We start from the raw sequence: 22800 nt of genomic DNA on the forward strand, positions 1-22800 counted from the left end.
GGGGGGTGGTGGTCTGCCACGGAGGAGGAATGCGTCGAGGAGGCGGGTTCGGGTACCCGCAGCTTTTGCTGGGGCAGCTTGGGAGGAGGAGGAAGCTGGGTTCCCTAAGTGCCGGTTGGGCAACAGAGAAGGCCGTTTCCCGAAGCGTCGGTCCAGCGGTGGAGGAGGCTGGGGACCAAGCAGCACTGGCTCAGCGGTGAAGAAGGCCAGGTCCAGCAGTGGGAGGCTCAAGCTTACAGCAGATGTCGTCAGGAGGCAGGCTGGGGAGCTGCAAGTAAGAGGACCACACTGTACTGGTAAAGGGACCCTGCAGAGCCAGCATAAATTTTGTACAGCCCACCCGAGAGTCTCAGGTGGGCTCTGCAGGGTCTCAGGTGAGCTCTGTGTGGTCTTTGGTGAGCTCTGCAGGGTCTATGGTGGGCTCTGCAGGGTCTATGTTGGGCTCTGCAGGGTCTCAGGGGGGTTGTGCAGGATCTGTGGTGGACTCTGCAGGGTCTCATGGGAGCTGTGCAGGATCTGTGGTGGGGTCTATGGTGGGCTCTGCGTGGTCTCAGGGGGGCTCTGCAGGATCTGTGTGGGCTGTGCGGGGTCTCAGGTGGGCTTTGCAGCCTGAGATCCTGCAGAGCCCACCAGATCCTTCACAGCCCTCCACAACCCACCATAGACTCTGCAGATCCCACTATAGACCCTCCGGAGCCCACCATAGATCCTGCACAACCCACTATAGACCCTGTAGAGGCCACCACAGATCCTGCACGGCCCACCTGAAACCCCAGCTTTTGCTAATAGCGGAATATGTCTAAAGCTGGATACAGCGTGTGACCTGTATCCAGTGACAGGTTATGCAAAAAGTCCTAAACAGGAAGGGGTGGGGCAAATGTAGTATGGGGGTGCCTGAGTTTCGTCTTGCCTAGGGCAGCCCCAAACTAAAATACACCACTGCGTACATCGGCTGCCCTCGGCCGCAATCAGTCAGCCGAACATGCTCTGCATGTTCGGCTGAGCCGAAGTGCAGAAGGAGTTCGACTCAGCCGATCCAACATCTGGATCGGCTGAGACGAAGCTCCGGCAGCTCAATCGCTGCCATTCGTCCCTATTGTTATAGGGGCTGAACGGCAGTGAGTGAATAGCCGAATGCCGCCGAGTGGCATTCAGCTTGGCTATTCTGCTCGCTACCTCCGAGGTATATAACATAAATGAATGAAAAAGAAAAAACGTTTAAAAACTATTTTAAAACATGTAAAAAAAAATAGGAAAATTCAGAAAGAAGAAAAAAACAACGCACGCCGACCACACACGAACGGCATTCGGCTCGGCTATTCTGCTCGCTACCTCTGTGGTAGCGAGCAGAATAGAAAAAAACGTAAAAAAATGGAAAAAATATATATAAATGTTTTTCAATATGTTTTACATATTTTTTCTTCATGGTGGGCTGAAGATGAGGTCAATGGTCAAGGATCACCTGTAATAGTGCTCTACTGTTGGTTGCAATCAGTCAGCTGCAGATCACTATAATGGTGATCTGCTGCTGCAGGGATATGCTGAACAGAGCTGCTTTAGCTCTTCCTGAGCTTTAAAACTGACAGATATTGTTGTGACATCATACACAATGCCACCTTACTTCTTTTGTAAACACAAGATGGGCCTCAGCTGCAATGGTGTTGCAATTGTGTGCAATTTTGGTGTTCTGCAATGTGGATGCGTTATCCGCTATTGTATTAGTGTCTTGAGGTGCTATTCAAAATGTGTTAACATGGTTGATAGGAGAATTAATCATATTCCATTATTCTTAGTTTGTATATATTTAATATTTTGAACAAGTAAAACTGTGCTTTTTAGAAGGTTCTGAATAAACTGGCCTTAAACCGCTTTCACTTGTTCACAGCTGCATTCTTGTACCATTAAAACTATCGGGTCTATTCACTAAGCTGCCGAGGGCAGCCGAGTGAACAACCGACCCCAAGTGAAGTGAGCCGAACACTGTTCGGCTATTATAGGTACAAGCTCCGTGTCAGAATAAAGAAAAAAAAAGAAACAGCAGTGTTTCTCTCCTTGGCGACCGGGAGCAGGAGACTCCCGGAGCCCAGGGAGAGTTTGCTGTTTGGAGTTACCTGCTAACCAGGGACGCTGACTTCTCTGCAAGTGGCCGGAGCCAGGCGTAAGATCACGGCTGGCTCCGCCCAGCTGTCAGAAGCAGGCTGACTCGACTGAGCCGCTCGGCCACGTTGGGGAGCTGTATGGGCTATTGTGAATAGCCCGTACAGCACCCCTTCGGTACTACTGAACCTGGTCCTGGGGCCGAAGCTAGCCGAAGGATCGGCCAAAGCTACGGCTAGATCCTTTGGAAGCTTCGTGAATAGACCCCTATGTCTTCTTATCCCCTTTCCTGTAACCACCTGTATGACCAGTCTATGACCCATAGTATCATATATTATATACATGTGCATGATTTTTATTGGTTTATGCTCTGCCATCCATTTCTTAGTTTGTTTTTTTACGTATTCCTTGTTTTACAATAAACCTTTGAATATAAAGTAAATACACAATTTGGTGTGACTCTTTATTCCCAAGTACTTGTTTGAAGCTGACCGCACAATCAAATCCCAGGGAACTCCAAAATTAGAACCCTAACAATTGTGAAATGCACATTTTATGGTGCATTAACACAATGCATAAGTGTGAATGGCCCCCTAGATTTCAACTATTTATTTTATAGAAATATCAGACAGAATCAGAATTCTGATTAGCCATTATGGGCAACAGTTCCATTTTTAATGAGCCAGGCCCCATGTGTTTATATTTCTTTTGAATTATTATAAAGGAGGTTATTTAACCAAGTGACTCTTGCATGTGTCTTACCAAATTACTTTTTTTCTAGGTTCTTTTCTACATATACATGTCAAGATGCATGAAGATAAATTTGTTGTTAGAAACCATAAGATTTTTTTAGAACTCTATTTATGTATACGAGCAGTTTAGAAGTTCATTGAGTTTTTCCAAGATGTTATGATGTCATATTTGTAAAGATTAAAATCACTTCATATCTCATTGCTTTTGTGAATTGTTCCCATACTGAGACATGTTTTGAAATTAATCGCTTCAACTAAAACCTGTCATCTTATCTAATTATCCTTAAGAGCCAGTTCATACCTGGAATGCACTGCTGGAATGCACAGCAATCGCACACTACGAGAAATGTTTTGAAATGAATCTCTTCAACTAAAATCTGCAAGTCACCTCAGCTGATTATCCTTAAAGTGGAACTCCAGAATTTAGAAAAATCTCTGTGCCCTGTGTAATTAAATTTGACCTCTCCTGAAGTAATTATTATTATTATTATTATTATTATAGTTAAGGATTTATATAGCACCAACAGTTTGCGCAGCACTTTACAATATAAGGAAGACATTACAGTTACAATACAATTGAAGACAAGATGGTTAGGAGGGCCCTGTCCATGAAAGCTTACAATCTAAAAGGGAGAGGAAAGTAATACAAAAAGTGGCAGCTGTGTGCAAATAAAAGAGTAATAGTTCAGCGGTTAGGTTGAAGCAGGATAGGCTTCTTTGAAGAGATAAGTTCCCAGGGTTCGCCTAAAGGCAGACTGAGTAGAAGATAGCTGGACAGGTTGGGTTAGGGAGTTCCAGAAGATGGTAGTGACTCTAGAGAAGTCCTGGAGGTGAGCATGGATGGAGTTGACAAGGGAGCAAAAGAGCAGGAGGTCTTGGGAGTAGTAGAAAGGCTGGTTCGGGTGATACTTTGAGATGAGGTTGGAGATATACAGTAGCTGGGGGCAGAGTTGTGGTTGGCTTTGCAAGTGGCTGTTAATATTTAGAATTGTATTCTTTGGTTGATTGCAAGCCAGTGGAGGGATTGGCAGCATTCATTATATATTGAAGGGGGCATAGCCTGTGTAGAAAAGCCAATGATAGCTGGCCATTTTTAACAGTACCCTGGTTCAAATACTACTATACGGTATACTGTGTGGCAGAATCAAAATAATTAAAAGTCAAAGACCAATATGCATTATTTACTAGTAATTGCTCTTAATACTGAACTCCAAGAATACATAAAAAACAAGGGGACAAGCAACAAACAGTACAAAAAAACAGAGGCTCACAGACCCTTTTTTTAAAAGAACTTTTTGAAAAGAAGCAAATGGTCTACAATATGCAAGGCCGAAGTCACTGCAACTAACCATAAATCTGAAATTCCTGTAGACAGTATGTCTCCTAACTTGTTTTATAAATTTCTTTATAAATTCTTTGCGACTGCAGCCCAACAGCTGTGCTTTAACTACAAATCCCATAATTTCTCTGCCTCTGCGAGTTATGCCTGTAACTGTCAGTCTTGCAATGCCTTTATGGGACTTGTAGTTCCACAACAGCTGGAGGGCCGAAGCTGCCCGCCCCTGCTGTTAGGATTCAAGTAAAGTGTATCTGTATATGTCTGTATAGTGTTGCTTAACTTCTAGGACTAAGAAACACTAAGAGGATTATTCACTAAGGAGCCGTAGGATCTAGCCGTAGCTTCGGCTGATCCTTTGGCTCGCTTCGGCCACTGGAGTCCTTCGGTTCAGTCGAAACAAAGGGCTGCTGTACGGGCTATTCACAATAGCCCGTACAGCAGCCGAAGGCAGCCGAGCAGCTCAGCTGAGCCTTAATGACAGCCGAAGCATGGAGACAGGTGCGGTCGGGTTGGCGGGCATCATGCCCCCATCCCCGCAACCAATGCCTCAGGGCTTGTGGGGAAGAGACCCTTGTCCCCATCAGCAAGGGGACAAGGTGCTTTTTCAGGTGAGACCCAGGAGAGGGCAGAGCATGTTCGGCTGACCGAAGTGCAGCCGAAGTACGGCTGATTTTAGCTGGTGTACGGCTGAAATCAGCCGTACTGAGCTGAAGTGAATAGCCGAACGTCTAAGTATCACATGATATTATTAATAATAATGTATATGCTAACTAATATGAACAATATGAACTGTATGAGTTAATATCAAAATTCCACAACAGCCCCAGACTTTCTTCTCTTTACATCCCTTTGAGTCTCAAAGGATTTTTGTTTGGAGATATGTTTGTTCACTTTATTCCTTTAATTGTTTGCAGTCTTCCCTAACGGACAGTATTATTCATTGTTTTTTTTTTTTTCAGAGCAAATAGTGCTATAATGTGGCAACATTTTTAGTTACATATACAGTATATATATACTAGTCTGCGGGCCTGGAGTGCAGTGGAGGATCACAAGCCTCCAGTATCGGAAAAGGAGCCACTGAGGGTCATGTGATGGTGGAATTGTGTAAGTAGAATTGTGACTTTGCATGGTTTGAAAAAATACACTCTGGTAATCATAATCAGTAGGAACTGGGGAGGTTAGACGGATTGAGAGGTTTTTTTTTTTATGAGAGGTGTGCTTCATACATTAATGACATGTAGGTCTACATGTCATTAATGTATGTCTTTCATGTCAATAATAATAAAAGAAAGTAAACAAAAAGAAAAGTTAGGTTCCCAGGCTGGCTCTGCTGTATGTCAGGGATGTGTAAATCTCAGGACAGGATGAACAGAAATACAAATCTTTTGGAGTTCATCTTTAACAACCAGAGACCATGGATCCTATTGGCTATTTCAATTTGCAATAACCAATAGCAAACTAGCTATTGCACTCGCCCACTGCTGCTGTCCATAGTGCCAGATTGCACTAGTTTGATGGCCTGTTTCTGCACATCATAGGTCTTTACATTGCATTTTAATATAAACCTAAATATATGATATAAATCCCAGGCATATCCAGATTTAAAATATAGTTGCACCCCTTACTCAGTTGTGTCAGGGTCACCTTGGTATAACCTAAGAGGCTGGTATTCTAAATGCATATGTATGCTGTTCAGTTCTTATTTTCGGTTCACTTAAGTATAATACATGTGCCTTTTGTCATAACAATAATTATATGATGAATGGTATCGCTTACTGGATTGAACCTAACTGTTTTCTGTCTTATGTGTTGATAGAAGGTTGTTAAATGCACTTACAATTTCCATTAATAAAAATTTGTTTGGGAAGTTTAGTGTCTATTAGAAAACATTCCCCTGTTGATCACAAATTTGCTTCCCATCTTGTGCTTAAACGTTTTGTTAACTGTATGAACTTATTCAATAAACTCTCCCAAATCTGCATGTATCCTGAGATTTATGTCCAACACGCTTTTTATCCACCTCTTTTGTGATTACCATTTATCACTTTTAATCTTTCTAAACAAATAAAAGGATTATTTGCACCAGGAAAGGCGCCCGGTGTTTCCTTTTTCTTTTTTATCTCCCAAACTGGAGTCAGAAGGCTCTGGACCTATGAGTCTTCTCTGAATACCAAGATCACCAACACTTGCCCAAATGCTCCGATATTTACTTCCAATACCGGAACTTCTGGTCAGAGGGAGATCTTATGACCAGCCTCCCGGCTTCCTGATTGGCTAGGAAGCCGGCTTCACTTGTTGCTAAGCAGCCTGGCTTCCTAATCAATCAGGAAGCCGGGTGGCACGTAAGGACCCACCTCCTACCTTCCTGATTGGTCAGTGAAGTCAGCTCCCTAGCCAATCAGGAAGCCAGGTGACAGGTTATGATCTGCTGCCCGTCTTCCTGATTGGCTAGGAAGCCAGCTTTACTTGTTGGTAGGCAGCCTGGCTTCCTAACCAATCATAAAGCCGGGCGGCACATCATGACTCGCGTCCTGCCTTCCTGATTGGTCAGGAGGCAGCGTCGGCAAGTGAAGCCAGTGTTCTTTCGCTAGAACACCGGCTGCACAGGCAATCAGGAAGCTGGGTGAAGGGTCATGATCGGCTGCCCGACTTCCTGATAATAGGGGCACAAGTCACCAGTACTCAGTACTCAGTACTCAGTATCGACACTCAGCACTCTGTATCAGCGAGTACCGGAAAAAATATATCAGTACTCGTATGTACTCGTACCAATACAAAAGCCGGTATCGGTGAATCCCTAGTTTCTAATCATAGTAGTCCATTCACAGGGAAGGGTTTACTGTTTAGTCAAGCTTCATTGGATACAAGGGCGGCTGAGCCGAGATGAAAGCTGAAGCTGGCAGAGCAGCCGTCCATTGGCCGACCGACAGCCTGCTTCTGACAGCTGCGCGGAGCCAGCCGTGATCTTACGGCTGGCTCCGGCCACTTGCAGAGAGATCAGCCTCCCTGGTTACCAGCTAACCAGGGACACTGATCTCCAGACAGCCCAACTCTCCCGGGCGCTCCCGCTTCCGGCCGCCCAGGAGAGAAACACTTTCTCCAAGAAAGGTTTACTCTGCTCGAGCAGAGTAAACCTTTCCCTTTTTTTATTTTTATTTTTTTATTCTGACATGGAGCCGTTGGCTGCCATCAGAATAAAAAAGAAAAAAAAAATTCACCATAGGAATGCATTGCTAGATTCCTATTGGCTATTTCAATTTGCAATAACCAATAGCAAACTACCTATTGCACCCGCCCACTGCTGCTGTCAATCAGCAGAGGGGACATGCAGTTCTCCATCAGGTCCCCTCTAGTGATTGACAGCAGCAGATGCATGCCTATGTCGAAATTTTTTTTTTTTTACGGCAGCAGAACCGCTTGCCAATAGAAAACCGTTGGGCGGAGCTAGCCGTCACTGCTAGCTCCTCACAATCGTTTTCTATTGTTTTTTTTTCTACTTTTTTAACTATTTTGCTATTCTGCAGAACAGCAGGCATTCGGCTATGTACTCACTGCTGTTCGGCATCTATGAGAATAGAACAAACAGCAGCGAGTAGCCTGCCGGAGGTTCGGCTTAGCCGATCCAGATGTTGTGCATGTTCGGCCGACCCGAAGCCAGCCGAAGCCACCCGATGTACGGCTGATTCCAGCCGATATACGGCTGGAATCAGCCGTACCAGCCTGAAGTGAATAGCCGAACAGCGTTTGGCTCACTTCGCTTCAGGTCGGTCGTTCACTCGGCTGCCTACGGCAGCTTAGTGAATAGACCCCATAGTAATTGTGCTAAACCAGCATTTTAATTCCACCTAGATCACAAAAGCCAAAGTCTAGCCAAAACATTTGTTGTTGTTTTGAATAGAGTGATGAAGGGTTACAACCAATTCTAACTTTTTGTGAGTGTCTGTGAACCCATTTGGGATATATGTCATCACTTGCTGTCTGTTTGATCTTGATGGGTGCTAGACAGAACAGGAACAGAACAGTACAGGACAGGGTGGGACAATCTCCCAATCAGGGAAACTGACAGGACTAAAAACACATTGTCTAGTAGAGTGGGAAAGGGTTGTAACCTCTCTTGAACTTTTCCTGTCGTCTGTGTCCCAGTAACTAAAACCTCATATAATATCACATTTAGGTAATTTTCAAAGTGATTCTTTCAAAGTAAAATCTGTAGCTTTCTGTAAAATAATACTTGGTGATTCTGTCAAGTTTTTTGTTCAGGCACTTTCTGCAATGGAGTGATAACACTCTGTCCCTGACTCCCAATTGTGCCTCTGTGTTGTCACCTTGCCACATGAGCTTCTGATTGAAAATAAAAGTGACAGTCTAAACAGACATTATTCAGGCATAATCCATTTTTGTCACCATAAGGAAACCTGCTCTAACAAATGCTATGCAGCCATTGCTGGAGTGTATGTATCTAGATAGGAAGTGAATACAAAAAGGCTGCAGGAAATCAGCATCACTGAGCTGTAACAAAAGATGAAAAAAATCTGTCTGCTGTTGCTGTGTGTTGCTGGTGTATGTCGCTGCTGTGTGCTGGTTGATGTGTCCCCTTGCTGTGTGCTGCTGTATGCTGCTGCTGTGTGCCTTAGCTGTGTGCTGATGTGTGCCACTGCTATATGCCCTTGCTGTGTGCTGCTGTTATGTACCCATGCTGTGTACCACCACCATCATGTGCTGAAGGGGGCCCTTGCTGTGTGGCACTGCTGTGTGCTGCTATATGCCCTTGCTGTGTACTGCTGTTGTGTGCCGTTGCTGTGTACCACTACTATGTGCAGCTGTGTGCCCTTGCTGTGTGCTGCTGTTGTGTGCCCTTGCTGTGGGCCCCTATTATGAACTGCTGTGTGCCAGTATTGTGTACTGCTGTGTGCCACTACTGTATGTCGTTGTGTGCCCTTGCTGTGTGCTGCTTCTGTGTTCCTTTGCTGTGTGTTGCTGCTGGCTAACCATAGGCCCTAATGTACAAGGCTGCAGAGAACAGGTTTTTATTTTCTTTTAAATAAATAAAAATACATCAGAAATAGAAAATAATGGTGTTTTCTTGAATAACAGCAGATCCGAATGCAATAAATAAGACCAAAGAATTTGAGATTTAAATGATGTTTCCTATCTCTCTGTATAAAGATGTACATAGAGATAGGTATGATAGGTATGCATTTTCAATGAAAAGTGAAGAAAACCTTCAAATAACTTTGTGAAATCTTTCTTCAGCCCAGTATTCTACAGTCTGGAATGCAAAATGAAAATATACTTTTTTGTATTATTACTATTATTATTGTTATTATAAGCATTTAAGATAGCTCAAAATTTAAAATTCATGTGCTAAATGGACACTTTACTTGGAACTTCAGCTTGCTTATTTGATAAGAATACAATGTTTACTAAATACAGTTTTCCCAACCAGTGCCTGAACTTGAATTGACAGTTGTCATGTTTTTGTTTTACACAAGAGCAGCCTGATTGGTCACTTCCACTGTAACAGAGCTATAAATCTGTCACAGATAGAATGTGCTAATGATGATACGTTTGACTTCTCATTGTCTGCACACCAGGCTGGAATAGGAGATCTATTCATTATGGCACAGGTTTGTTATTATAATTATTATTATTATTATTATTGTTGTTTGCATATGACCAACAGCTTGCACAGCATTGTAATGTAAAGACACATATACATGCTATAATTACAGATGAACATGAAAAAATGGGAACCTTGCCCTAAAGAACTTCAATATTTGTGCAGATTATACATGAACTTTGTCACTTAAGGGAGCTCACAATCTAACATCCCAACCACATAGTGTGTTATTGGTTGTGGGAGGAAATCGACACAAACATGGGGTCAACATACAAAATCTTTGCAGTTAATGATCTGATTTACTAAAGTGGTTAAGAACTTATTTCCAAAAATGTACTTTGATTATTAAATTGTGTGAAAAGAAAATTCCTGTTTATTTGTTTCATGTTCACACAATTATATAACTGAAATTATTCTATACTTTCAATGATCGACAATTCTCAACTCCTTTAGTAAATTAGAAGGATTGGAACTTAGAATGGATAGGCAAGAGCACAGACTACATACCGCCACATAACACCATGCAGTCCCTGCATTTAATACAAGCTCCTTATAAAATATATACCACAGCATCAGCTTACTAGGAGTAAGTATCAAATAAGAAAAAAGAGAAAGTAGATGAGCACGACCAGTCTGCTGGATTGTAGGCATTCCAAGGTCAGATTTTATAATTGCTTGTACCCTGTACACTACCCTGTTATTTCCTAATTACACACGATTTGTTTAAATGCATGAGACTAAATAGTGTATATGCTTTTTATTGCTCCCAATAGGCACAGTATACCGTATATACTCGAGTATAAGCCGAGATTTTCAACTGAGCATGTTCGGCTGTTTCGAAGCCACACGAAGCAAGCCGATGTTTGGCTGATTTCAGCCGATATACGGCTGAAATCAGCCGTACCAGACTGAAGTGAATAGCCGAACAGTGTTCGGCTCACTTCACTTCTGATCGGTCATTCACTCGGCTGCCCTCGGCAGCTTTGTGAATAGACCCCTATATGTACATGTACTATATACTACATATAGAGTGCACTGAACAATAGATTTACAATTATCCTCTGCTAATATGAATGGGTTAAATGATCCGTAGTACATGATATGTAGCCCTGTACCCCCTTTTCCACTTACAGAGCTAGGTTATTTTTCTTTTAAATAAATATTAATGTAATTTTATTGGTATCTATCGACCAGTAGCTGCCTCATTTCCCACCCTCGGCTTATATTCGGGTCAATACTTTTTCCCAGTTTTTTTTGGTCAAATTAGGTACCTCGGCTTATATTCGGGACGGCTTATACTCGAGTATATACGGTACATACATTAAAACATTTACCGAGTCAATTACTTGCCACTTCAGAACACTAGTATGTCATCAATTGTTTAGTAAACACTAGATGATGTTCAACTCTTTTTCCTGATTATAGATGTATACTGCATTGAAAGCATTATTCTTAATTGGTAAGATCTGGCCGCTAGATTTGCATTGAAAGGCTGAGACAGGAAGACAGATCGACAGAATATGACAACTTAGCATGAAACATACTGTTGGTATTAAGCAAATGTGACCACCTCCATATCTGCTTATAATGCTAAAACCTGCCACACAGACACAGTTTTGAAATACTAACACACATTTTCATCAAACTAATGAATTTAACAAATCATAGTTGGATTAAATTGATTTTTTAGATTTGCCCGAAGTTCAGCCAAAATTGTCAAACTGTTCATTGTCTAGTTGTTAAAGCCCATCTCTGGATAAGATACAAAGCAACCACTTCATCTGCGCCTCTACCTCTATTTTCAAGCTTTCTTTTCCCTCATCTGATTCTTCTTTCACATAATCCACTGCAGGTCCTCTTCTGGTAGTGATGACCAGTGATCCACCACTGCGCTCTGGACCAGTCTTTTTGCCTCCCCTCTTCATGACACCAAACTGGAGTCTTTAGCACCCGCGGGACCTTCGGCTCTTTAGTGAATAACCCCAAGTGTGCACTCCTTCAGTGGGCTGTTGGGCTAACTATCAGGTCTATTAGATAGGTAGTCAACTTAAGGAGTGAGCATAGCAGGGTGACAGTGCCATTGTTAATAACAAGGCAATGGCTTAGTGTTAGCTTCCAGCAGGAATTGCTATCACTGGTAATATCTCCAGGTAAGAAACTTTTTATCAAAATAACAAAAAAACTATTTGCTTAAGACAACTTTGTACACTCAGACGGTATGCCAAACATAAAGAAAAACAGATTTGCGGTTTACACTTTAATACGATTATAAATGATTGTGTAAGGTCAGTGTAAGTAACCTACAACCTACTTTCTAAAAATTTATTACAGTTTTTGTTTTACAGCACAATTCACTTTGTGAAGACTCCTACTCTGTTTTGTGCCTTTTGATATCAGAATCATTCTAGTTGCAATTAATTAATATTTTTTGAAGCACAAAATTAATTAACAAAGTTTTTACCTTTATTCGTTGGTTATGTTTTTTTTTATATATGTAATAAGGATGTGCAATATAGTAGGGTTGATTTACTAAAGGAATGTTCACTTTTTAAAGTGATTTTTCACTTGGCTTAGTGAATAAGGTGAGATTATGGGGTCTATTCACGAAGCAGCCGAAGGATCTAGCCGTAGCTTCGGCTGATCCTTCGGCCCCAGGACCCCTTCAGTTCAGTAGAACCGAAGGGCTGCTGTACGGGCTATTCCCTACAGCTCCCAAAGTTGCCAGAGCGGCTCAGTTGAGCCGAAGGCATATGTCTCGGCTCGACTGAGCCGCGCTGAAAGCCGAAGCTGGCCCATTAGCCGGCCGACAGCCTGCTTCTGACAGCACGGTTACCTGGTAACCAGGAACGCATCTGTCATTCCTCCCCTGGACGCTCTAATAGGCTCCCGGCTGCCCGGGAGACAAACCTCACAAAAAGGTTCACTCTGCTCGATCGAGCAGAGTAAACCTTTCCCTGCTCGTTTTTTTCTTTTTTGCCGTCAGAAGAAAAAAAAAACCCCATAGGAAAATATAGCTAGATTCCTATTGGCTATTTCAATTTGCAATGGCCAATAGCAAACTAACGCTGCTCGGTCAGCGGCATTCGGCTATTCACTCACTGCTATTCGGCATCTATAAGAATAGAACAAACAGCAGCGAGTAGGCTGCCAGAGGATTGGCTTAGCCGATCCAGATGTTGGATCGGCTGAGTCGAACTCATTCTGCACTTCGGGTCGGCCGAACATGCTGAGCATGTTCGGCTGACCTGAAGCCACACGAAGCCACCCGATGTACGGCTGATTTCAGCCGCTATAAGGCTGGAATCAGCCGTACCAGCCTGAAGTGAATAGCCGAGCATTCGGCTCACTTTGATTGGAGTCGTTGAGTCACTCGGCTGCCTACTGCAGCTTAGTGAATAGACCCCTATGTTATGTTGAATATCCACTCATGTGGAAGGGAAAGGTATTATATTTTGCATGTGACTGAAGTTAACACAGCGTCAGCCTGTTCATTAACCACCTCAATACCAGCATGTTTCAACCCCTTCATTATCAGGCCATTTTTCTATTTTCAGTGCTGTGATAGTTTGACTGAGTGCTGCCTTCCATCTGCCCATCACTTTCAACAACTTCCTGGATTCCTACTGTGTTTTGTGTTTCTTTCCATGCTGCTTAATGTGATGCAGTCATGGTTTCTCAAGACTACATATCCCATCATGCATTGCTCCCAGCAATCAATGATGATGTTACATTGTGGGAAGTTCAGACATTGAGTTGTAGTTCAGACAGCGTGGTGACACAAGGAAGTGCATAGTCACGAGGCTGAGTGAAATTGACTCGCTGCATTGAGGAATTGCATCCTATGGGTATCTTCAATAAATCACTTCTAGATTGACATGGTTAATTGGAGTGGGAGAGAACTTATGGAAATTCAATATAGAAATAAATATTTATTTTTAGTTTTTGACGATAACCTTTCATTTTTTGCCACCATTTTTTTTTTTTATAAAATCAGGAAAGAAAATTAAAATATATTTCTTACACAAAGTTGAAATTTTAATAAGATATTTTTCACACATAGCATGAACATACTTGATATACCCCAAAACACATTCTGCTACTCTTCCTGGGTATAGGGATAGCACACATGTGAGAGTTTTTAAATGTTTGGACTGATTAGGTACTTGACATTTTATTTTGTGTATCACAAAAATCAAACAACATTGCATAAAAAAAACTGTTACTGTATTGCCTGCCTCTGTACAAGTGGTCAGGGAATGATATATGCAATGCTATGTTCACTGGCCAGGAAATACAGGAGGCTGAGCATAGGATGAACAAAGAGTACCTGTGATACTGCGAGTACAATTGTCCACAGAGACTGGGACTTGTTTATCGGTAGGAACATAATCAGTGGGAAATGCAGATTAATTAATACAGGCAGCAGGCAGGTGCCAGGAAAACATGATCATTTAACAGGAAAAGGATGGATCCAGGCAGCAACTTATACTATAGTGAGTGAGTGAGACGAAAGCAGTCCTGTATGCAGGGACCAGGTTGTGAAGAACAGTAGCGACAATAGTAATGTGCTTCACGCTTTATTCCATCTTTGCTGCACACACAACATTTTTGGGGGGTTCCCTGCAAGCTCAGGAAGAAATCAAAAGATCAGAAAAGTGTCTCATAATCAGCCTACCAACTGCAACTGAATGAAGCCTTCCAGGTGCAAGGCATTCCCAGTAAATTAGGGCTGTTATGAATGCCGCAGAATATTATGTCTACCTTTAAAGTAGATAAGGGACTCAGCAATACAGATAGTTGTCTGGTGTATATAAATAACTTTGTGGGGTCTACAATATGTTGAGTCTTCTGGGAGGCCACAGAGAACTGTCACTGAAGTGCATAAATCTCATTATTATTTGATATGGTGCCTTAGACATGACAGAAGAGTACATTGGCATGTGGTGGATGGGGTGTTTGTAACAGTATTTACGATTTCTGTCCTTTTTTTGGTGATTCCCAGGTTTAGAATCAGATTGAGAAAGGTTTTGAATTTGAAAACAGTGATAGGCTTCTATCAAAATGGTCTGGCAGAAAGGAATCTGGATTACTGGCAATGAACAGTCAGGCATGAATAGTTCTTTGGTGAAAATTAAATAAAGATCGAATGGGTTTAAAACTTTTCAGCTTCCACCCACCCAGGGGAAGTCTAATAAGGAATATAAAGTACTAAAATGCAGAATTCTATCACCCTAAACTGAGTGTCAAAAAGTTTCCTTATATAAGTAGTGCATTAGGTCCTGTACCTTTTAATTAGCCTTTGACTGCAAATAAGATATGGTGTTTGGAAAATATAGCATTCTATAAACGTAAAGTGGAATTTTACTAGAACATTTATGCTTTCCGCCCAGAACACTTACACATAGTTTTAGCTTGTTGAAAAATGTTGCGTAAGAAACGTCATGCAAGATATATTGTAAGCTGTCTTAAAAAAGTCATATTTGAGGACAAAGCAATAAATAGTTAGTTGTTGTGGCAACAGTGGACCGCAATAAAGCAAGTGTGTATTTTACTAGCTAAACCTATCTATTAGGATTTCTATTAAGTGTGCACTGATATGCATGCATCAAAATAATACAACTGAGTATAATGTATTAATATTTTAAAAACTGAGTACATGATGCTTAAAGAGACCACAAAAAAAGTATGCTGCAGGTATAAATTGCATACACCTAGAGGTGCTTGTACATATCTACAGTAGCCTCTAAAGGTGCCCATACAATGCACGATTCTTGTACGAGAATGGTACGAGAATCGTGCATTGTATGGAAGGTGTGCGGACCGTTTCTACTGTACGGTCGCTACTACTGTACAACTGCTGAACGGGCCGGTGTGCGCACACAGCCCGTTTGCAGTCATCTTAAGCCCGCCCCTCATTGCAGTCATCGTAAGCCCGCCCCCCAGGGGGGCGGGCTTGCGATGATCGCAGTACGATCTGCCTGTCCAAGATGGGCAGACCGTACGTTTTTTTAAGTACTTTACAACCCTCGCAAGACAAAAGTCTTGCGAGGGTTGTAAAGTGTATGGGCACCTTAAGACCCTGCTGTTAAAGCACAATCCCTGACTTCTCCAGGAATTTGTAATAGTGACAAAGCTTGTCCTACTCCTCATGCAATCTGCATATTTTATCGACCTTTGATGTAGCTCATCCCAATAAAAATCATATATAAATGTGTGAGGACTCGAAAATGAGGCAAGTGCTGATAATGCTAAAGTGCATTTATTTTTGAGTTAAAGAGGAACTTTACCCTTATCTTTAAAAAAACAACAAACACACCTTTAGAAATGTTTAGTAATGACAATCTACAAACCCATACTTCTAAATAATATCTTGCTTTGTATTCTTTGCATACCTTATTTCTCTTTTCCTCCCCATTCTTCTCACAGTGGCCATAATAACTAAGGGGTCTATTCACTAAGCTGCCGTAGGCGGCCGAGTGAATGACTGACCTGAAGTGAAGTGAGACGAACACAGTTCGGCTATTCACTTCAGGCTGGTACGGCTGATTTAGGTTCGGCAGGCTGTCGGCTGAGCCGCTCGACTGAGCCGCTCGGCCAGGTTCGGGAGCTGTACGGGCTATAGTGAATAGCCCGTACAGCACCCCTTCGGTTCTACTGAACCGAAGGTGTCCTGGGGCCGAAGCTAGCCGAAGGATCACTTCGGCAGCTTCGTGAATAGACCGCTTAGTTTTTAGGCAATATTGAGATGTTTCTCCTTTAATGACTTGAACAGCTTGTACAATACAATAGAGCATAATGACTTCTCACTTTACATGTGACTTTTCAGTGTAACTCTGGATGACTTATCCTGAGTTACACTGAAAGGCAACGCGATGCAATGTTAGTCAAGCATATGAGGCAACTCTTGTATGTACAAGTTCTACATTTTAATACACTAGTTATATGTTCTACAAAAAGATATGTAAACGCTGTGTATTTTGTTTTTCAGGGGGAGGACCCTGATAACTCTAAGAATGATTTTCCAGAGCCAAATGAACATCACGATTCCACATCATATGAATACATGCATGTAAAGCTTGAGGAACATGCCCAGTCAAAACTCAGTACCAAGGAACTCATCACAGAGAAAGCCAGAGAGGTCTGCAGAAATGGCCCAAAGGTGGTTTCCAGCTTCTTTTTAACCCTCTTCCCTGTACTCTCATGGCTTCCACGTTACAAGATCAAAAAGTACCTGCCTGGCGATATCACATCTGGCATTATAGTTGGCATTGTCACCATTCCACAGTCAATTGCTTACTCTTTGTTAGCTAATCAAGACCCCATCTATGGACTGTACACCAACTTCTTCTGCTGCATTATCTATTTCTTAACAGCAACATCACGTCACAATTGTGTTGGTACATACGGCGTTCTGTGCCTTATGGTTGGAGAGACAGTAAACAAACAATTAAAGGCAGCAGGTTACATTACAGATGGTACTACAGCAGCAGTAGTAAACTCAACACTTGTTAATGGAACTCTGTGTGGTAAAAGCTGCTATGCCATTACTGTGGCAACATCGTTGACCTTCATTGTTGGTGTATATCAGGTAAGACTGCATGCCAAATCAAAAGTAAAAATAAACAGAATACTCTAACAATTTTAACACATTTAAAGAAAGGCCCCAATTATACTACATATATTACAAAGAGTGCAGTAATTGTAGAGACATTATAGATACCTTTTTTTCTGTGGACTACATAGATTTTGTGCTTGGAAAAATCAATAACCCCTTCAAGCCCAAGACCATCCACATTCTTGCCTGCAATTCTAAGCTGTGATGACGGGGGTCTGTGAGAACCCACAAGTTGGATTGGCTTGCCCTTTGATGTAATAAACTCTTCATGATCTCTTAACATATGGTCTAGCTACTGTTTTTTTATGTACCTTTTGGATTTCTCACAAACTGTTAGCTACAAGACTCTTCATGTCCATGAATTGCCATCCAGAGCCCTTGTACTCCGTAATACAATTTATATCTTGACTGTGAGATCTATTTGCATTTGGATCCAGTGCCTCCTATTTAAATAATAATAAATGCTATCACACCAATAGGTAATTTTCCATTTTACTAGTAGCACCATAATTACAGGTGGTCCTTTGCCACCCTAAAAAATTGGTGTTATGTCATACTAGTAAAGTCTCAAATACTTGAAACTTATCTGTTGGTATGCTGGTATCTATTCTTATCTTGATTTGCAGTTCCTCTGCTGCTGTGCACCTTTCTTTTCTACTCAGGTCTATAGGATGTTAATCGAGATGGATTTTAATTCCACGTCCTATATAGATCTCTCACTTGATTGTAGTTCTAAACTTCTTCCGCTTCATTAAATTACTGTCCATGTTGCCTTAGGGGAAATTCCGCTTACTTCCCGTTCTTAATACAACACACGTCTATTAAATAAATGAAACTAAAGCAAGGAGATCCTTACACTGCAACTCCTAGCAAGAAAAGTGAGGCGCATGGTAGTCTTATCACCAAATCTCACTACAAATTTTCTGAAACAAGACAAAATGTAGATTTATTTGTAGGGTACTGTTTAGGCACAGTTAAAATTTCGATATGTTCCCTATGAGATAGAATATCTAGTTACAGGTCCACTTTGAAGCGACCCTGTCAACACAGGGTCACTTTGTATGTAAAAGCATAGCTGTAATAGAAGAAGCTTTAAATTTACCATTCCAGTGCCCCGTTTGTTGAAATGCCACACGTTCGCTGCTCCCTGACTGCTGCAAGTATTCCACACTGCTGAGTGTGTGGAATACCTGCTCCCCTTCCTCACACAGTAGTTTCTCCTGTCGGCTCACAAGTGAATAATAATGATAAAAAATAAATTGTTGAAAAAATAACTTCCCTTTTCTTCCTTCCAGCATTTTATTTGCTACAAATTGAAAAAAAACATGACAGTAAAACTGATGTGCTTTAATTTTTTTTTTCCAGATCCTCCTAGGAATCTTTCAGCTAGGGTTCATCTCAATGTATTTGTCAGAGCCTCTCCTGAGTGGTTTTGTCACTGGCTCATCCTTGACCATCCTGACTTCGCAGATGAAGTATCTCCTTGGGTTAAAGATCCCTCGTCGCGATGGTGTTGGGGCTTTGATTTTTACTTGGGTTGACATCTTCTCCAGTTTAAAAAGTACAAATATATGTGATTTAGTTACCAGCATCATTGCAATATTGGCCATTGTCCCTGTCAAAGAAATCAATGATCGTTTCAAGAGTAAGATGAAAATTCCCTTTCCAATAGAACTATTAGTGATTATTGTGGCCACATTGGTTTCCCATTTCTTTAGTTTTAATACAAAATATAAATCCTCAGTCTGTGGAACCATTCCCACTGGATTCCAGGTTCCAAAAGCACCAGACTGGAGCTTGATCCCCAGTATAGCTGCTGATGCAGTGCCAATTGCAATCATTGGATTTGCCATGACAGTATCACTTGCTGAAATATTTGCCAAAAAGCATGGTTACACAATCAGCACCAATCAGGAGATGATTGCTATAGGCATGTGTAATCTCATCCCATCTTTCTTCTCCTGTTTTGCAAGCTGTGCCGCTCTTGCCAAAAGCCTTCTAAGAGAATCTACAGGTGCCAACACTCAGCTAAATGGCATAATCAGCTCAGCTGTATTGTTGCTTGTACTGCTCGCTATTGCCCCTCTGTTCTATTCTCTGCAAAGTTGCATTTTAGGTGTCATAACTATAACCAGTCTTAGGGGAGCACTAAGAAAATTTTCTGACACTCCAAAAATGTGGCATATTAGTAAAATCGATACAGTGGTCTGGTGGGTTAGCATGTTGGCTTCTTCCCTAATTTCAACTGAGATTGGATTGTTGGTGGCCGTTTGCTTCTCCATGCTTTGTGTGATCTTCCGTACCCAGAGGCCAAGGGCTACTCTATTAGGTAAAGTTAGCGGGACAGAGATTTATGAAGACCAGTTCACATACAAAGAGTTGAACATCATACCTTATGTGAAAATATTCCGCTTTGATGCCTCTATCTACTATGCCAACAAAGACTACTTTAGAAATTCACTTTACGACAAAACTGGTATAAACCCCTCTACAGTGTCTGCATTACAAAGGAAGGCAAAGAAAGAAGAAGAGGCAGCTTCAAGAGAAACTGGCAATAGATTCATTGCTAGATTTAACTTGATTAAAACTGAGAGGAAGACAACTACAAAAACTCCTGTACCACACCTTGATATTCACTCTCTTATTATTGATTGTGGTGCCATGCAGTTTCTTGACACTGTGGGGCTTAGTGTTCTTCAAGAAGTCAGCAATGACTATGAGGCGATAGGTGTACGGGTGTTCCTTGTTAACTGCAATCCATCAGTTCGCCGATCCCTTCATGATGGAGGGTATTTCAGGAACACCAGTGGTGAACTAGAGCTGCTTGCCTTTCACAGTGTACACGATGCAGTGACATTTGCTGAGAGGCAATTCAAAGAAAAACAGAAAGAAATTCAATTGAGAGATGCTGCCTTCTCATTTGATCCAGATCAAGCTATAAGTGATGACCTCAGGAACTAAAATTATCAGTTATATTAAGCAATTGGTGTTGAGTTAGTGCTAAATACATATCTTATATGTATATTTAAAATTTTTATATTTACTCTTTTCTACTTACAGTTAAAAAAAAAAAAACAACCCACAACATTAGTCACATTTTAAGGATCCACTCCAGGCAACAGCTAAAATCAACAAACTTCTAAGACTTGCCACAAACTACTACTGTAGAAAGAACACCAAATTGAATTGTTAAAGTAAATGTTATGTGTTCCATTGAGGATAGATTCAGCAGCAATTTTGCAATGATCTGGAGAGGTCTATAGCCTTTCTGATGAGCTGGGCTTCAATTGGCTCAGACAGATAGATACACTTGAACCAGACAACACAATCAGGGCAATTTATTAAATGATTTAATAATCTTCCCACAATAAATTCAGTCTAATTATCCAGGAATGTGAAAAGCAAACTCCTGTTCAGTTATTTCATCTGCATGATTGGATAATTGAAGTGAAAAGCCACTTACATGTGTGAAGATTCTCAACTACTTTAGTAAATCTGCACAATTAACCTGATTTTTTTTGCATACTCGACATCAAGGCCATTTAAGAATGATACTGGCATCTGTAGGAGTTCAGTGAACGTGAAGGGTAGTCTATCTTCTAGTTAGTTTAAATGCAAACTTTTAATGATTGTATCATAAACATTTTAAAGGGTAACACCACTATCAAAATATAAAAATGAAAAAAATCTTTAAAAAAATAATTTAGTATATAGAATTGTTACACACGCCATTTTGTAATTTAATGTTATTAAAAATAAGCTTTCCATTTAAAACTGTAGCTGCTGTAATGTTCTAAATCTGTCAAAAATAATCTATGCAATATGGCAAAATGTCACTTCCTGCTTCTGTGATTGACTTCCCAGAAGTCTGCTCTAAGATGCCAGTATCATTTTTGACATCCCTTGCAATAGGAATTTCATTTTTAGTGAGATACTCCCGAAAGGTTAATTACTATTAAAGGGATGCAGACACTGCACCCTTCCTTATTAAAACACAGAAAGTCCACCAACTGATTATAATGAACCTGGACACTCTCGTTCAGGAATCAGTTTGGAAAAGACATGCTGCAACACACAGCTTTTCCTTCAAAATAGAAACAAGTAGGAAACTGCACAAAAGGTTATTAATATCCTTGTAATATACATTGATTACCCAGAGAGGATTGCTTTTTTTCTTTTTTTAGTTTCAAAAAGTTTTTATTTTCAATAAAATACAGAGTAAGTAATGCACGGGCACAGACATTGTGAGCGTGCATATATAATACTATAGACATTGGCATTGCTATACAGCTGGTACATGTTTATCAAATATGGCATACAGTAAGCAATCGCCTAATCTCTAATTAAAGGGGGTGGGGATCAACTCTGACAGGGGGTCCCACCAGGGAGGTCAGGAGCAGACAACACAACAAAAAAAAGGGAAAGCACAAAAACAAAACAATGAGGGGGGTGAGGTAGAAAGAGGGAGGGAGACGGAGGGTGGTGTGATGCTCAATCTAGCTCGTGTTCAAGTCGGCAGGGAGGCAGAGGGTAGAAGTACTTAGAGGGTCAATAGGCGCGCGCCAAAGGTTGTTGGTAGGAAATGTTTCAGCCAAGGTTCCCATTGTTTTTCAAACTTCGGCATTTGGTCAGTGAGACGTGCAGAGAGTTTTTCGTGGGAGAAAATCCAATGAATTCTATTTTTGGAGGCTTGGAAAGAGACCTTATTAGTAATCCAAGAACTGGCTATGGTGTGTTTAGCAGCAGAGAGGACATGGAGTATCAGCTTGAATTTAGGGTGTGAGATGTTCATGGGCTTGACATTGAGTAATGCTGTTTGAGGAGTAGGGGGAACAGGTGTACCCATGAGAGTGGAAATCATTCTAAATATTTTAGACTGTTTTGCTTAACAAATGTGGAATTACTCTTTAAGGTATTTTTTGTTGTTTTAAACATTATTGTTTATTGCATTAGCAACTAATATTCCATGTGTCACATCTGTTTATGTGTATTTTCAGCGAATATACTGATATCCTTACAACTGTGTTACATATAGTATACCATCAGATTATATAGTCACAAATTCTTTACATCCACAGAAAATCAGGTAAACAGATATGTAAAGAGTATAGCGTACAAAGACATGTAATCAAAATCTATTTTTCATTGATATGGGTTCAGTAAACCACAATCTCTTTTTTTTTTGTTCTTGCTGTGGTTTACTTCTAGATTGTAAGCTCTCACGAGCAGGGCCCGTCTAACCCTCCTGTATTGAAACTGTATTGTAACTGTAATGTCTCCCTCTATTTTGTTAAGTGCAGTGCAAACTGTTAGCACTTTATAAATCCTGTGTAATAATAACTTTGTACATGACAGCTGTTCTTCTCTCTGCTTTACT

The 22800-nt window shown here is 41.2% G+C and overlaps 1 protein-coding gene across 1 annotated transcript in view; it reads left to right on the forward strand.

The window, feature by feature from the left end:
- The window catches only part of LOC108784285 (sulfate transporter-like), a 22470-nt gene extending 2086 nt beyond the window's left edge, over nucleotides 1-20384 (forward strand). Inside the window, exons 2-4 of the mRNA XM_018553043.1 lie at nucleotides 78-274; nucleotides 16797-17396; nucleotides 18789-20384. Coding sequence (XP_018408545.1) covers nucleotides 78-274; nucleotides 16797-17396; nucleotides 18789-20384 — 2393 coding nt within the window. The remainder of the gene's footprint in view (nucleotides 1-77; nucleotides 275-16796; nucleotides 17397-18788) is intronic.
- The last annotated feature ends 2416 nt before the right edge of the window (nucleotides 20385-22800 follow it).

This window comes from Nanorana parkeri, unplaced genomic scaffold (genome assembly GCF_000935625.1).
Source record: "Nanorana parkeri isolate BGI_ZX_2015 unplaced genomic scaffold, ASM93562v1 scaffold107, whole genome shotgun sequence".
NCBI classification, from domain to species: domain Eukaryota; kingdom Metazoa; phylum Chordata; class Amphibia; order Anura; family Dicroglossidae; genus Nanorana; species Nanorana parkeri.